General features: G+C 31.7%; 1 protein-coding gene across 1 annotated transcript in view; it reads right to left on the minus strand.

The window, feature by feature from the left end:
- The window catches only part of LOC148300412 (receptor-type tyrosine-protein phosphatase T-like), a gene marked incomplete at its 3' end in the record, with an annotated part of 214,519 nt that extends 206,340 nt beyond the window's left edge, over nucleotides 1-8,179 (minus strand). Inside the window, exon 1 of the mRNA XM_088274836.1 lies at nucleotides 7,651-8,179. Coding sequence (XP_088130962.1) covers nucleotides 7,651-7,879 — 229 coding nt within the window. The remainder of the gene's footprint in view (nucleotides 1-7,650) is intronic.
- Between the last annotated feature and the right edge of the window lie 10,824 nt (nucleotides 8,180-19,003).

Here is a 19,003-nt window from a genome sequence, read left to right on the forward strand (position 1 = left end):
GGACGCAGAGAACCTGAACATATTGTGAACCAGGCAATCGCGATGGATCTTCCTCGAAAGACATCTAGAGGGAAAATTCATGGATGCTGCAGAAACATAACGTGATTGAAGGCATGGCCTAGATGACGTTGTATATGATAGAAGGACCTACCTACTCCTCAAAAACAACTAGAGGAAGACCAATTCATGGATGCTGCAGAAAGATAACATGATTCGAAAGCATGGCCTGGATGACGTATATAATAGAAGGACCTACAACCAGAAGACGAGGAGAACTGACCCCTAACAGTCTACAAAGACGATAAGTTGCAATGGAGCTAGGAAGAAGAAGATACCAATATTCTTGTAAATTTTAAGAATTTTCCTGTAAAATAAATACTAATAAACCAACACGAAAATGAAGACATATTTTTCTCCGTTTTGCATAAAATTTTCTTCAAAAATGCGCGCAGCGAGGGAAAGATGAAAATCTTTTCTAAGATATATAATGGATCGCATTAGGGTAGCAGAGGGTAAGAACGAAGACATATAAATCAGAAATACGAAAAATGGAGTTCTCCAACTTCTAATAGGCCTTTGACAGGCTTCCCTTTGAACTTAAGGACTTAATTTTTCAACCTTTTAAAAAAATGACAATATCGATTATTGTCATTTTAACTTTTTTTAGGATTTGTAATTTAACTTTTTTAGTTACTATATTTGTTCGCCTCCGTTGTGTCATGGTCGGCACGCTCGACTTCCGCACTAGAGGTCTCGGGTTCGATTCCCAGGGGGCTAAAATAAATATAAGTGAGTTTTTCACTCTGAGTCCGCCTCCGTGGTGTAATGGTCAGCGTGTTTAGCTACCGTGCTGGAGGTCCCGGGTTCGATTCCCAGGGGGGGTAAAATAAAATATTTGTGATTTTACACTGTAATGTTTATTTAATATTACCCTGGACTGGTTCCTGAAGCGCAAGAGTGATCACCTTGCCTTCATGTAAGTAATGATCAAGAAAACACTGCGTCAATTCGATGCAGTGCCCTATGCACCATTGGGTGCGGATAATGGTTATAATAATTTTCACTCTGATATTTATTCAATAATATCCTGGACTGGTACCTGAAGCGGAGGGCTGATCACCTTTCCTTCACGCATTAACGATTAAGATGACACTGCGTTTATATGATGCAGTGCTCTATGCACCATCGGGTGCGGAGAAGGGTAAGAAGAAGAGTTTTAAAAAATATATAAATTCTTCTTCATGTATGTTGAGATGTCGAAAATGTTGGATACTTTTAATTAAATTAATCAAATCGTCGGAAAACACATTAAGACTATTTTGAGTAAAAAAAATAAGTACTTGATGTTTATTTTTTTTAAAGTCTCTTTTTAACGAGTTTCTCGCGCCAGTTCATAGATGACTCACCTCAGTCGTTATTTTGTGCAAAATATTTACATAGGAATTCCTAAATTGTTTAACTTCTCAGTAAATACAGTTCCGTTACGTCTCGAAGCTTGTGTACGTTAGTGTACCTGTTAATGCGCGTGCGTCATATTAAATCGCTTCAATCCTTGCTATTTTGGAAATGTACACTGGCGAACAAAAAAAACGAACCAATCTCAGAAAGAAAAAAAAAGGTTTTAAAATTTAAATTGATTTTTTTTATTGTTTCGACATTACTTTGCGGTAAGAAAAGTTAAAATTATTAAATAAAAAACTTGTTTTTTTACCATTTGAGTTTATTTATGACTACTAGTTTTTGAAGCTTAGCTTCCATATCTAAACTAAACTAATATATCATTAAAAAAGTTTTCTATACATATGGAGAGGGGTAAGTCAAGGGTAGGGGGAGTTAGTCAAGGGAAGGAGTTTGAAAATAAAGGAAAAATGGACAGCAAAGGTGAAGAATTTTGAAACAATATATTATTAACTCCTCCTATAAATAAGGAGATGAGGAAGATAAGAGAACTGTTTTTTTTTAAATGTTTTAGTTATTATTTTGACCTGAAGATGTAAGCTTAGCTTCTGAAACTAGTAGTCATAAATAAACTCAAGTGGTAAAAAAAAAGTGTTTTATTTAATATTTTAATTAGATTGAAATTTTGTTCTGAAATTTCTTGGTGAAACTGCATTTTATATAATTAAAAAAATAACAACTGAATAGTTTTTTTCACATAAATTTTATTTTACCAGCTATCGGGTTTAGTCTGATGATGTCGGTAATTTTGGTTGGCTCAGTCTGGTAAAATAAGAATGAAAGAAAATTGTAACCGACCGGCGGGTTTATTGAACGGCGAAAATACTTAAATATACTCCCCATCAACTGGTCTATCACAGGTGTTATCAAAACGAGATAAACTGATTAGGAAAAAGGAAACATTAACCAAAGTATGACATGTCGCTCACTCCTTTCAACAACGTCATTTATCAAAAATCGTCAATTTTCTGTTGTGCATGTTTTCGGAATGTCCAGAAAATGTACTATATCCCAGCAAAAGCGGCACATTTTTAACTTAATATTTACCTGTTTTGAATATTGAACTTTGTGGATCATATTGATATATTATTTCGAGAAATAAAAGTACTTTGTGTTTTGATCCACTCCAATTTTCATTAACTAACTAGTTTCGGCAACAACCTGTTGCCGTCTTCAGGGTTTAATTTATGACTTTGTTTTAATTTATGTCTTTGGTTAACTTTATGTCATAAATTAAACCCTGAAGAGGGCAACAGATTGTTGCCGAAACTAGTTGGTTAATAAAAAGGTGAATGGATCAAAACACAAAGTATTTTTATTTCTCGAAATAATATATTAATATTTACCCGCTACAGGGCAGATAGTGTTGTTTTTGCATTTTGAAGAAAATGTATTGTTTAATTATTTTTTAAATATACTAAATATTTTTCAAATGGAGAATAAACATTCAGGTTTTACTTAAGAAGACCTGTTGCACAGTAAAAAGTTAAAAAAGTGTCTAGATATTTATTTTTAAAACATTTTATTATATTTTTAAACTTTAAAAAACGATCTTCTGAAAAATCAAGTTTTTTTGATTTATGACGTTGTTGAAAGGAGTGAGCGATGTTACCATACTGCAATACATTATTGATTCGGTTTCTGTATGCTCAGTAAATCCACGCGTCGCTGTGGCTCAGTCTGATTAAATAGAAAAATGAAAGCACGTTTTTCTAATTTGTTTCAAATCACACGATAACATTGATGAACATAAATTATATTAAACTTTCATACACCCAATCTCATCGTTGAATAACACGGCTGTCCAAACTCAAAACACAGTAAGGGATGTGGTATGTTTTTTTGCATTTTTGGACTAAGTAGATTCTATTTAGTCCAAAATGCAAAAAAAATGTCCCTTACCGTGTTTTAAATTTGGACGGTCGAACATATTACACAGAATTTCATAAAATTTATGAAGACCTATATTTTGTTTATATTAAAAGCATTGATAACTTTGTGGTATAGTAATGAAGCACTCTCCTTATCATCCATTGTTTACTTTGTGTAATACCACTTTTTTTTACCAAAAAAGTGGTATTACACAAAGTAATCAATGGATGATAAAATGAGTGTTTTATTAAGACCTGTTTAAACTTGATATATTTTTATTAATTTAACATGCATTACTGTGGTTCAATCTGGTCAAATGAAAATGAAATGGAAAGCCCACATTTTTATTTTTTATATCTTCACAATAACTTGAGAATGAATAAAAATATTTAAAATCTAATTAAACCTTTTAATCGAAATCAATAAAAATACGTCAAAAAAGTGATAGCAGATGTCAAGAAGCACGCTTGACAACCACTCTACTTATTTTTTTGGAACTCCTAGATTTATCATTAATCTGACGACACAGTACATATGAGTACAGAACAGCCATCTATGTTTGATTGAGAAAACTTTTGTTAAGAAGGGGACCTTTTATTTGGATGTATGCAAGATCCGAACCTTGGATTATTTTTATATCCTGAGAAACGCCTGAAAACTTTTTTTTTTTTTCATCTTGTTATTCCACCAAGTTAAGCCTAGATATCTAAACTATATTTGGATATGCAATTTTATTTGTGGATCGCACAATATTGACATATGTAGTAGCTGTGCGGAAAAGTGATTTATCGTTAAATGTCTCTTACATTCATTCCTAATAAACCAAACTTACGTGCCATAACTAGTTCCTATTTTTTAATAAACACTTTTTATTAAGTTTCACGTTTTTATTTGCGTAGTCTGCCAGACGAATATTTAGTTATTAAGGGTTAATACCAAAATCTATAATTAAAAGACTATTTAGTTTAGAATTTGGTAACTGTATAAAAAGCTTAGCGAAAATGTGTTTGGAAATACGCTAGTGTTATTGCCTAGAATTTTCACTCATGAATTACATGAAATTATAGTAAATTTAAACATAAAGAGTAAATCCACTCACGAGTAGGCATAGGCTATGAAACTTAAAAAGTTGAAGCCTGAGTGGGGTCATGATAAGCGGTGTTGCAGTCACCTGGACATTAGGTAATTCAAAAACATGTTTGGAAATGTCGCGAGACAAATGGGTTTGAACTTTTGTCCGTGACTGTACATATTTCTATGATGGTGGATACACTGCCAAGCGGATGTTATCATTGGAATATAATTCAGGGCTGCCACAAAGTCGTTGATACGCGGAAAGGAGCCAATGATACATTCAAACAATCAAATCCCTCAATTTCTTGGCAATAGCATTTAAGTCGATAAAAAAATATATGACTAACTAATAAACCAAGCATCACGCCGCTTTCCGCAGAAGTAGGCAGATAAAATAAAACGTCACATCATACTTTCTATGCCAAAAATCTTCGCCTCTTCTTCATTCATGAATCTCCTCATACATACTCGTACCCACTGTTTTTTTCGACTCCAAACCTGACCACATTCAAGTATTTGAAATAGTTGATCTTACTAAGTTTTCCTCGGTATTCCTCTGCTGTTATTACCGCCTACATTAGCATCACATTTTTTTGTCCAAATCATAACACATTTTTCTTTATTTTATCGTTAATACTTAACTTATCCTTGCATTCTTTCCTAATATCACCATTCATACATCGTTTCGCCGCACATTCATCTGAGTGATCTCATTATGACTGCATACAGTCTACTTTTATAACGAACAATGAGAAAAGAACAGTGAAACAAATTTGAGGCGAATTTAGTTGGAAATAATAGCAGAGGAAGACCGAGGAAAATTAAGCATGATCAAGTATTTCAAATACTAGAAAGTGGTTAGGTTAGGAGTCACAGTAACCATTACGCTACTTCCCTAGTAATAAAGTAAAACTTCAATATACATGAGTGTCTAAATTTCTGAACGTGTGGTTTAAAAAGACATTTACTTACGATGTGGAACTGTTTCCGTAACATGCTACTTGAGAATAAAAGTAAAACTTCAATATAAATTTGCAACTAAATGTGGTTTACGTAGATATATATTGTCACTTACGATGTGGAACTGTTTCCGTAATAAACAACTTCAGAATAAAGGTAAAACTTCAATATAAATGTGTTTCTAAATTCTGAACACGTGGTTTAAGAAGAAATATTGTTACTTACGACATGAAACTGTTTCTGTAACATGCTACTTGAGAATAAAAGTAAAACTTCAATATAAATTTGCAACTAAATGTGGTTTACGAAGATATATATTGTTACTTACGATGTGGAACTGTTTCCGTAATAAACAACTTCAGAATAAAGGTAAAATAAATGTGTGTCTAAATTTAGTATAAATGTGTGTCTAAATTTCCGAACACGTGGTTTAAGAAGAAATATTATTATTTACGATGTGAAACTGTTTCTGTAACATGCTACTTGAGAATAAAAGTAAAACTTCAATATAAATTTGCAACTAAATGTGGTTTACGAAGATATATATTGTTACTTACGATGTGGAACTGTTTCCGTAATAAACAACTTCAGAATAAAGGTAAAACTTCAATATAAATGTGTGTCTAAATTTCTGAACACGTGGTTTAAGAAGAAATATTATTACTTACGATGTGAAACTGTTTCTGTAACATGCTACTTGAGAATAAAAGTAAAACATCAATATAAATTTGCAACTAAATGTGGTTTACGAAGATATATATTGTTACTTACGATGTGAAACTGTTTCCGTAATAAACAACTTCAGAATAAAGGTAAAACTTCAATATAAATGTGTTTAAATTTCTGAACACGTGGTTAAAGAAGAGAAGTTGTTACTAACGATGTGAAACTGTTTTCGTAACATGCCGCTTGAGAATAAAAGTAAAACATCAATATAAATTTGCAACTAAATGTGGTTTACGAAGATATATATATTGTTACTTACGATGTGGAACTGTTTCCGTAATAAACAACTTCAGAATAAAGGTCAAACTTCAATATAAATGTGTGTCTACATTTCTGAACACGTGGTTTAAGAAGAAATATAACTGTCTTCGTAACATGCTACTTAAGAATAAAAGTAAAAATTCAATCTAAATATTTGACTAAATGTGAGCATGTGGTTTACGAAGAGTTATTGTTACTTACGATGTGAAACTGTTTCTGTAACATGCTACTTGAGAATATAAGTGTATGTGTATATCCAATATAAATGTATGAGTTAATTTCTGAACATGTGGTTTACGAAGAGATATTGTTACTTACGATGTGAAACTGTTTCTGTAACATGCTACTTGAGAATATAAGTGTATGTGTATATACAATATAAATGTATGAATTAATTTCTGAACATGTGGTTTACGAAGAGATATTGTTACTTACAATGTGGAACTGTTTTCGTGTGAGTTTTTACAACGGGACTATCCGTTTGGTGCAATAATTTACGAAAAAACGTGATTTATTTTAAATATATATTCAATGTGTTACAATCGTTGTTTTTGCTGGGGCACCATATAGTAGGGATATGTATATATACGAGTATACATATATGTGGAGGTCCTCACCAAAACGTTAAATTTCCATTATAAATGATTTTAAGTAATCAGGAATTCTAGCTTCTAAAATTGTTACGTTTTGGTAAGATATAATGATTTTATATTTGTGTCGCGTACTTTCAAAATCCACCAGATCCAATTTTATAAGATTTTTAAATAAATACTATCGGAATGCCAATTGTGGGTTTTATCGTTTAAAATATTTTTATACTTGAAAACCCTGCTAAAAAATACTTAAAAAAAGCGTTGTATTTCAAATTTCGCTAAATTCATGAAACTTGCCTTCTGACCCATATTGGCCAATCAGAGAGCGGGGAAAGGTCAAAAATTAAGATGACGTCATTATCGGTTTGTGTCTCGTGTTTTTTTAATGCTGAATTTTTAAAAAATGGTTTAAAAAATTCACTATTTCATAATATTTTTTATAAAGATAGATTTTTTTTAAACATAAATGTTACCCGGAGAATTTAGCATTTTTTGTAAAATCGCCTTGCATGGATCTGGCGGATTTTGAAAGTAGGCTTAACACAGGATTGGTCACGTTTCGTCGCAACTGTAATTAATATTTCGATAGAATACAGTAAACAAAACAGATTAACATTTAAAAGATTTTTTGTGCAATATTGGAAATGTAACTTTTTGACGAAGACCTCTATGTGGCATATATGTATGGTTAAATTAGTGGACTTACCGAAGGAGAGAAGTCCGCTGTTCAACATGCTGAGCTTGATAGTGTTGGGGATGGCCACTAGGCTGGTGGCACCACTGAGGTTCTTCTTCTTCTTGGGCTTCTCCAGATCTGCATACCTGGCAGTGCTCCTGGACCTGTGCTTCCTTTGGCTCGTCGCCACGGAGGACGCCCCGAAAGGGCTTCTAGTCCCGGCGCTCCCGACACCGGTAGTGCCCGTTCGGGTGGACATTTGTACAAATTCACTTCAAATTCCCAGTTTGAACTATTCAGTTTGCAATGAAACAAAACCGCGGAATCTTGAATCGAACTCACACAATAATCAATCGTCAAAATCCAAACGAAAATTTGTATTTAAACTGAAATACACATACGCAAGGGAATGTTGAATCAAACACAGAATTCTTAATTCAAATTACGAAAATGTCAAACGTCAAACTGTTTCCAAATTCAAATTCATATGCGAACACGAGGGAATCTTACATCGAACACAGGATTCTTAATTTAAATTACGAAAATGTCAAACGGAAAACTGTATTCAAATATAAATTCATATAGAATAGGGAATCTTATATCGAACATAGAATTCTTAATTTAAATTACGAAAATGTCAAACAGAAAACTGTATTCAAATATAAATTCATATGCAGTAGGGAATCTTACATCGAACACAGAATTAGTCTAACGACGAAACCGGAACAGAACTATACTCAAATTGAAATTCATCGACGACAATGTATACACAGGGGAATATTGTATCGAACACAGAACTCTAGATACAAATATGAAAATAGTCCACTTTAAGTGTTAGGTTTTGCAGTACAGGAAACTATAAAATTTTATTAATGGAATATTACATTTTAAATTCTAAGCCCAAACCAAAGCCCAAACAAATATTCATACTATAAGCAGAATGATGGATATGAAGAAATTTTTAACTAACTAACCGTCACGCCGCTTCTCCGCAGGGGTGGCAGAGATAATAACACGCCACATCATTTGTCTTGCAAACATTTTTCACCTCTTCCACATTCATGCATCTCTTCACACATATCCGCCGATTCTAAGGTAGGGTAGGTACTGGCTGCGTTTTTATATGTAACGCGGGTAAGTTGGGATAGACACTGCTTTTCTGCGTACATGAAAGGTACACCCCTGTGCCCTATATATATATATATATATATATATATATATATATATATATATATATATATATATATATATATATATATATATATATATATATATATATATATATATATATATATATATATATATATATATATATATATATATATATATATATATATATATATATATATATATATATATATATATATATATATATATATATATATATATATATATATATATATATATATATATATATATATATATATATATATATATATATATATATATATATATATATATATATATATATATATATATATATATATAAATATACATATATATATATATATATATATATATATATATATATATATATATATATATATATATAAATATACATATATATATATATATATATATATATATATATATATATATATATATATATATATATATATATATATATATATATATATATATATATATATATATATATATATATATATATATATATATATATATATATATATATATATATATATGTATATATATGTATATAATAGTTTTTAAATAAAATTTCTCGTGAAATCGAACATTTTCTCACTCGGGAAAACTTTCAGAAATTCAATATTTTTAGCTGCAGCCGTCAATTTAGAACACAAAGGATTGGCAGACGAGCATTAATTGTGAATACAGAATTACACTTGATTTGTAAGCCGTCGCATTGTGCTCGAGTGTTCGTGAATAGACAGAGTGGATTTACACTCGGAATCCCGGGATAGAAAAAATTAGACGGTATTATGTCGGACCATTATTTTGGCTCGATTTCAAATAACGGCACAGAGGCGCATTCTTTGCGAAAGTTACGAGCACATTTTACACTCGGCGATAATAAATCCGGGCTATAGTGAAAACTGTGTCTGTTTACTGACCTCCCTGTACTGTTTATTCTCTAATGGTCGATTACAATGGATGGATAACTTATCAACTGCTCAGTGTTTGATAAATTTAACTTTACTTCTGGATCAGATGCTAGATTAATTTATTTTATTTTTACTTATTTGAAAATTTTACAGAACAGTTACATGAATAAATTTGTGGAGATCCTCACCAAAATGTTATATTTCCATTTTAAATGATTTTTAATCAGGAATTCTAGCTTGTAAAATATTTACGTTTTGGTGCGATTTAATGATTTCATATTGGTTTAACACAGGATTGGTGACATTTTTTCGCAATTTTAATTAATATTTTGATAGAACACAGTAAACAGATCAGATTTGCATTCAAAGGATTTTTTGTGCATTATTGGAATTGTAACTTTTTTGTGAGGACAAAAAACAATTATTTGTACCATTCCAGTTACAAAATTTTACAAATATAATTTAATATACTTGGAATAGGGACGAGATAGAGGAAAGGGGATTTATTCATCCTAAGAAAGGTATTCGAGATGGTTGCTTATATGCAAGTTCCAAAAATTGATAATAAATAATGGGCGGCATGGTGAAAGCTACAAAAGTGTATAAAATTATCACTTAAACCAGCCAAATGCTAAGTTGTAAACCCTGGGATGCTTTGATTTTTATCTTCTTTCACATTCAGGCGCCGTGGCGTAGTTGGGTAGACGCTCGACTGCGAAACTGGCGTCGCGGGTTCGATTCCCGCCAAGTGCAAAATAATTTCAAGAAAGATTAATTTTCAATTGGCCGGTGTTTGTGATATATTTTTCACATTTATTTTTACTACCCTACCTGCAGGCAAGCCTCTAAATGTACAGGCTGTGCGTGTGTAGAATGGTAAATATAACAGTGTTTGAAGTGATCGAATAAACCAGCCTATGGCAGGTCGTAAGCCCTGTAAATACCCAGACTTCTTGCCCATGTTCTTCGTCATCATGTCGAGATGGCAGAAATGATATATAAATTTTTCTTCATCAATGCTGAGATGTTGAAATGTGATTTATTATTTTGCCTGCAGCCGCTCAAAACAGCGACTTAGTATTACAGTGGAACCACTCTCATGAGTTGTTAGGCCAGGATATACGTCTTCTTCCTAGCTGCACTTCCTTCCATTTCGCCTTGTAATATAATCCGTATTACTTTGTATTACTTTTCCCTCATAAAATGCCCAAAGTGCTCTAGCGTTATTTCCTTCATAAAATCCATTAAAACTTCTCTTGCTTCTCTTTAACGTCTTAAAACGTGATTTTTACTGTCGTCTCGACATAGATGAAGAAAAATATGGAAGTCTAGGTCTAAAATGATCGCTTTATACACGTGTAACATTCACCATACTGCTCATTTTTTTGTCACTTGTATAAATATCTCATAATTGACTCGTCCTTTCATGTCTGAGTTCTTGACAGCTTTTGTCGTTAAATTGAGTAAGCTACATCAATTACTTTTAAAGTAAGGTTAATTTTTTACAATAAAAACGTAAAAACATACAAATTTGATAATTAGTCGCTAAATACAAGCTTGAGTGTTGATTGGAAACATTTTATATGAAAATATAAAAGTAAGTTAAAGTGAAAATAAAACATTTTTGCTTCGAATATTGAAAGCATTAACTTTGTGGATCATATCGATTTATTATTTTGAAAAATAAAAACACTTTGTCTTTTGATCCACTCACAAATGTGAGTGGATAAAAAAACAGAGTCTTTTTATTTCTAAAAATAATAAAAAAATGGCAATTAAAAGTACCTATTTAATTTATAATAAATTTATTCATTTTAAAGTAAATATATTAAATTTTTTGGTAAATGAAGTTCAAAAAATTTATCAGAGGAAGACCGAGGAAAACTTGACATGATCAAGTAATTCAAACACTGAACGTGGTAAGGTCAGGAGTTGTAATAATTGACGAGTATGTATGAGGAGATGGAGCTCTTCATGCTACACTAATTTCTTACTGCTTCCATCTACAATACTTTGCTCTCAACTTCTTACCTGATCCTGCTCCCTATGCCTTCCTATATCTTTTTTCATCAATTAACAGTTCCATTTAAATACATTTTTATTTGTTCATTCATGCTGCAATTAAAAGTTGTACAAGCACTATCTAGCCTCCAATTTCAAACAGCTGTATGGATTTCAAACAGCTGTATGGATTTCAAACTTTGACCAGTTTTACAATTCTGTTTTCAGTTATTTGAAACATATCACTAGTTAATAAAAAAAATGCCAATGTACATATATTCTGTAAAATAAGTTTAAAAAATATACTACTAATATCAACATCACGCCGTTTCTTCGCCGGGGTAGGCAGAGGATGGAACGTTACACTATTCTATCCTGACATACACTCTTCGCTTCTTTCACATCCAAAAATCTAGTCATACATGCCCTTCGATGACTATTGAGTATCAAAATCACCAAGTAAATATATGTGAATAAATATGAATATATATATATATATATATATATATATATATATATATATATATATATATATATATATATATATATATATATATATATATATATATATATATATATATATATATATATATATATATAAAATTGGAGTGACAACATTCAAACAGCTGTTTAATACAAGCAAAGGTCGATTTCGCGCCCAACTGTGATTATGTATCGTGTGTCCCAGAAAAAAACGTAACACGCGTCAAACTATATATAAACGGACCGATTCCGTGGCATACCTTCACGAAAAAACGAGATCACACAGTCTTACGATCGGCACTCGAATGATGATCACTTTTTAAAAAATCACGCAAGGGCGAATGTCACAAAAAACCGGGAATCTATTTGTTATTTTTTGTCGCTTTTGAAACGTCCGCTTTTGAACGGTGGTCGTCGATTGTTAGCGACGTCGCGGCGCTTACAGGACTGGCTCGGCGCGCTTCCGCAGCTTCGGGCGCCGCCGCGACGCCAGTGGCGGCGTCTCTCTCCGGCCGCAGGGTGGGCGTCGGCCAGAGCGGGACGCCGCCAGCCGGGATGGGGCGAGCTGCTCTCGGCAGATCGTGGGGGGCGTGACCGCCGGCGGAGCGAGATTACACTCGCTTAATTCTTTCAATTGATTTATTTACTAATGTTTTATAGTAAAATCGGGATACAAGTTTATATTGTTTAACATTTTCAATAAACTTCGCAATTTAGTTTAAAAAAAAAAGATTGCTTAGCAAAAGCAGATCTATCAGGAAGCCTAGATGCTTCTGTATCAGATCTGAGCATGCGATGGGACATGTTATATAGGTCCAACTCTTTGCCGAGTCCGCAAGACATGTCACAAACAGCCATTCTATGTGAAATTGTTTCTTACTTTGTAGGATCCATTATCAAAACACGATATGCATTCCTAACCTAACCTAACCAAACCTTACTTAACCCTTGGCCCACAACGTATAGTGCACAGGACATAACAACCAACCTAACCGAACCAAACCTTACCTAACCCTTGGCCCACAACGTATGGTGCACAGGACATAACAACCAACCTAACCTAACCTAACCCAATCTAACCTAATCTAATTCAATCCTTTGTCATCAACGTAGAATGTAAAGTACATGACATAAACAGGAATTTTTTGTTACTTTGTAGAATCCATAATCAAAACACGATTGGTGATTCCTTACCTAACCCAACACAAACTAAGGAGTTTTAGGTAGTTTCCTCCCAGCATTGAACAAACGCAGAGAAGTTCCTGTTTTATCCTCCTGTTCCCAAAACAGATTAAAGTAAAACATATTTTATTTATTGTTTCGGTATTAACTTTGTGGTACGACATGTTAAAATCAATTTTTTGTTTTGGTTTGGCATTAATTTTGTGGAATAGTATGTTAATTATTAACATGATTAAAGAAAACACTTGTTTTTTACCACTTGAGTTTTATTATAGACTACATGTTTCAGAAATTAAACTTCAATTAGAATTAAAAAACATCATAGCGGTCTTGTTAGTAATTATTTTTCGGAATTTGCAAATCACATAATAGATACTAATCACTCATTTCACTCACATAAAATAAAATTATTACACCTTGTTCCATATAAAGGCCAAATTATGAATTATCTTGAAAATTTAGAAATCCAAAAAAACCTAAATTCTAATAATAATTTATTAAATAATATATTGTTTTAAAATTCTTCACCGTTGCTTTCCATTTTTCCTTTGTTTTCAAACTCCGCCCTTTGACTAACCCCTTCCCTTTACTTTCCCCTCTCCTTATTTATAGAACAATTTTATATTTTAGTTATTATACAGACCTGAATGATGGAAGTTTAACTTCTGAAACATGTAGTCTATAATAAAACTCAAGTGGTAAAAAACAAGTGTTTTCTTTAATCAAAGTAAAACATGTTCATAGCTAGAAGAAACAAAAATACAATGAATGATCTATAAACCTTGTACATAATAAGCAAGGTAATGAATGCGATTCCCATATGAAAGAAGAAAAAAAAACAAACTTGACCTAACCTGACCCTTTCCCACAACGTAGAGTGCATAGAACAAAACACAAACAACCATTTTTACTGTCACGAGAGGTGATAACATAAATGTATGAAAAAAATAGAGAAGGACGTTGGCTCCATAAACCAAGGTAGGACACAAAATGCTGAACCCTCTTCTATTGGATTGGAAGGTCTGCTGATGACAGTCAACAGTCCGCCTTCTCCTGAGGAGTGCAACGTGGTTTCTTCCCAGCAATGATCAAATGTTGACAAGTTCCTGACTAGCCTACACTTTATTATCCCTCTGTTTCCAACACTGATTAAAATAAAACACGTCTTTAGCTGGAAGAAACAAAAATCCACTAATTGAACCAATAAGGTAAGTTAATTAAGGTTTTTCTAGAAAGAATTCTTTTGAGCTTACATTTTATAAGACCCTAAAAAACATCTCATTACACTTTTTTTCTTATCGTATTTGGATAACAGGGCGAAGAGGGTAATACTTGGAAAAGGCAAATACAAAAAGATTGAAGAAATAATAAGGGCGTTCAGCAAGATTGAAGTAAAATATACTTTTTTTGTGTTCTCATATTTGTACAAAAAATATTCTCAAATCTCTTACAAAAATATTTAAGTAAAATTGTGTTGAGTGATGTCATAATTGTGAAAATAATATAAAAATAAAATCTCAGAGAAAAAACGTATCATTAAATTCTTTATTAATTAATTGGTTTATTTATTTAATTTCACCATACACATAATAACTGTATATATTTATATTTATATATATATATATATATATATATATATATGGATTTTACTTATTATTTATTTTAATGAATAACCCGCAAAGCCTCTACTGAGGCTTGTCTGCTGGTAGGATAGTAAGGATAGAGAAGGTAAATGTGAAAAACACCGAAATAATACCCAATTGAAAATAAATCATACTTGAATAAATTTAGCAATTTGTGGGAATTGAACCCGCGACGCCAGCTTTGCAGTCGAGTGTCTACCCAACTACGCCTGTATGATATTGTTTTCAGGTCAAACTTTTATTCAAAATTAAACGTGAAAATAACCTTTTCTCATTCGACCCATCCCACTTAATCTTAAAATAGAGGAACAAACAAAATAAAAATGCACTAATTTTCATCGTTAATTTTCTGCCATGACATTGTAATTTCAAATACTCGGTGGCGTCAACACATTTTTCAGGATTCAGGAATTTAATAGCTGAAAAATACGCGAATAATTCTGAAAGTAGACTGAAAGAAATCTGAAACGATAAGAATGCTGCTATTTATTGATTTGACATCATTGACAGTTTAAAATATACATATATGTATATATATATATATATATATATATATATATATATATATATATATATATATATATATATATATATATATATATATATATATATATATATATATATATATATATATATATATATATATATATATATATATATATATATATATATATATATATATATATATATATATATATATATATATATATATTTGCATGTTTGTCGTTTTTTTGTTGTTTATTCACCAGGTGATGAGGTTATCTAAATATTTACACCTTCAACTATGATGAAGAAGAATATGAAAGTCTGAGTATTTACAGGCCTTATGACCTGTCATCTATTTTAAGTTATCATTCCACCGTTAGTACTCAAATTATGGGTTGTCCGCCTTCAGCAATATTAAGTAATGCCAGTCTTTGAGTCTATTACATTCAAAAGATGGCGCTGTCATTGCATTCATGAAAGTTGTTTTAAAAAAATATTGAAAAAAACGTTGTATGATAAATGTTCAAATGGTGATATAAAGAAAGAATGCAAGGGTGAGATATGCATTTTCGATCAAATGAAAAATGTGTTGAGATGGTTTGGCATGTGCATCAAATGAGTGAAGGGAGGATAGTTAAACAAATTTTCGAGGCGAACGTGGCTGGAAGCAGAGGAAGACCAAGGAAAATTAGGTATAATTAAGTATTTCAAATACTTGACAGTGGTCAGGTCAGGAGTCAGAATAATTGGCGGGTATGTATGAGAAGAGACATGAATGTGGAAGAGGCGAATATTGTGTGGAAAGGCAGATTGGTGTAGCATTCTAATATCACTGCCTACCCCTGATGGGAAGTGGCAAGTTAGTTTAAGTTAGTTTAATAAAAATAAAAAAATAAAGTTTATTTCAATATTTTTCCTGAAAAATTTACATTTTGTACTTACTATCGTTTACCTCGCACCTGCGGATATTATAATATAATCCTATTTGGTACTCGTTACTTGGTTTATAATGCCCCAAGTATGATCCATTTCTTCCTGACATTCAAATTGGGTAATCCAATTTGCTGACCGGCGTAAGTTTTTAATTCGATTATGAGAACTTTATTAAATATTCGGTACTTTGTGGCTTGCGACTTGAGAACACTATCCCGGATTCATTTAAATCACGGCATTTGCCAATCCCGAGATTTTTAATTTGTTTAAATATTTACTTCATTACTTATTTATTGTAACTGCAGACAGGTGGAAGAATTACATATTGAATTGTTGGGCAATGTATCCAAAATTAAACACGGTTATTGAATTGAATAATACATTTATTTACATATCTCGCTCACTCCTTTCAAGAACGTCATAAATAAAAAAAAACTTGATTTTTCATGAGAACGTTTTTAAAGTTTAAAAATATAATACAACGCATTAAAAATAAATATCAAGCCACTTATTGAACTTTTTACTGTGCAACAGATCTTTTTAGGTAGAACCTGAAGATTTTTTCTCCATTTGAAAAATATTAAGTAAATTTGAAAATAATAATTAAACAATACTTTTTCTTCAAAATGCAAAAACGACACTTTCTGCCCTGTAGCGGGTAAATATTAAGTTAAAAACATGTTTCTTTTTTGGGATATAGTACATTTTCTACACATTTCGAAAACATGCACAACTGAAAATTGACGATTTTTGATTTATGACGTTCTTGAAAGGAGTGAGCGATATGTATATACAACATTTTAAGTGTGTCCAAATACTTGTTCACGAAATCTGGATTATTACTTTTTGACATCTCATCAAAGATGAAGAAGAATATGGAAGTCTGGGCATTTAGCCTATGACGGTCGTCAGCCCCGTAAATGTCCAGGCTTCCATATTCTTCTTCATCTATGATGAGATGTTAAGAAATACATATATGTATATGACAATATGTGACGCGTTTCGTGGGTGTTTGATAATATCTTAATAATACGAAACGCGTCACATATCATCATATGTATGTAAATAAAGGTAGAATTCAATCCAATAATTGCGTTTAATTTTGTATGTATTACCCAATACTTCAAATTTAATTTGTATTTTTAAACATTGCTCCTAAATACAATATTAAGAAATTTTGTACATTAAAAGTATTGTTAACTTTGTGGTATGGTAACATAAAGTAATGGTTAAATACAGTAACACTCTCCTTATCATTCATCGTTCTCAAAGTTAACGGTGAATGATAAGGACAGTGTTACAGTATTAAGATTTTCACAATCTAACTAAACACTTAAACTATTTGTTATATTTAAACGTATGGTAATCTGTATATGACTTTGTATTTGTATGTACAAATGTCTTCTTCTTCTTCAAACCCTTATTCATATCCCAATGGTGCATAGGGTACTAAATCATATAAACACAGTGTTACGTTGATCGTTAACACATAAAGGAAAGGTGATCAGCCCTCGCTGTAGGTACCAGTAAAGGGTAATATTGAATAAATATTAGTGTGAAAAAAACAATCATATTTATTTAACTCCCCCCTGGGAATTGTACCCGAATACTCAAGCACGGTAGCTGAACACGCTAACCATGACTTATATATAGAAGAGGGAAATAATAAAAAAATCCTATTATTTTTCATACGTTATATAAGATGAAGAAGAATATGGAAGTCTGGGAATTCACGGGGCTGTTATAGGCTGGTTTAAATGATCCCATTATTGACAACCACACTACTAAAATTATTGGAAGTTCTATATATATGAACCAATTTAGAAACATTGTTCTTGCATCACTAGATATATCTATTGGTGAGCTAAAAAGAAGTTTTTTTTGAGCAGAAACTCTTTTATTAGTATGTGAGGTCCAAATCCTGGATTTTAATCACATACATGAGAAACGCCATAAAATATCATTTTAATTTTTATTATTTTAGCTTATAATTTGACCAGTTAATTTATATACAACATTTTGAAGGTGTCCAAATACAATTATAGGAGTTATTTAAATAACTCCTATACTTGGAGATAATCCAGATTTGTGAACAAGTATTTAGACACACTCAAAATGTTGAAAACAAAAATCCTAGTACGTTTCTGGTTGGGAATTAAGCTAAATGATATCTAGGTTGATCGCTCATGATATTAATTGCTTTTTATGTCCGAAATTTTAGATCTGAAAGGGTAAATCATACGACCCCAACGATCAAAGGTAAAAATTTACAAAGCTCCTTAGAAGCCTTAAAATATACAAGCGGGTCTGCTCGGGACCTCGGAGTCCTTTCATGTGCCCGGATTGGCCCTAAATAATAATCCTCAAACGTATTTACAGGTTCATGATAAAAAGGACGAAGGCTTTTTAAATATTATAACCTAATCGACCCCTCATAATATGAAAATTCCATCAGACAAACAAAATTTTGAGACAAGTTCGAAAAATCATTTATTTTGATCACTTCATTTTCATGTTTTTATTGATAAAACCAGATTATGGACATTTACAGGGCTTATGATCTGTCATAGG

Source organism: Brachycentrus maculatus, unplaced genomic scaffold (genome assembly GCF_059751285.1).
Source record: "Brachycentrus maculatus isolate JH-2025_06_01 unplaced genomic scaffold, ASM5975128v1 h1tg000721l, whole genome shotgun sequence".
In the NCBI taxonomy this organism is placed as follows: domain Eukaryota; kingdom Metazoa; phylum Arthropoda; class Insecta; order Trichoptera; family Brachycentridae; genus Brachycentrus; species Brachycentrus maculatus.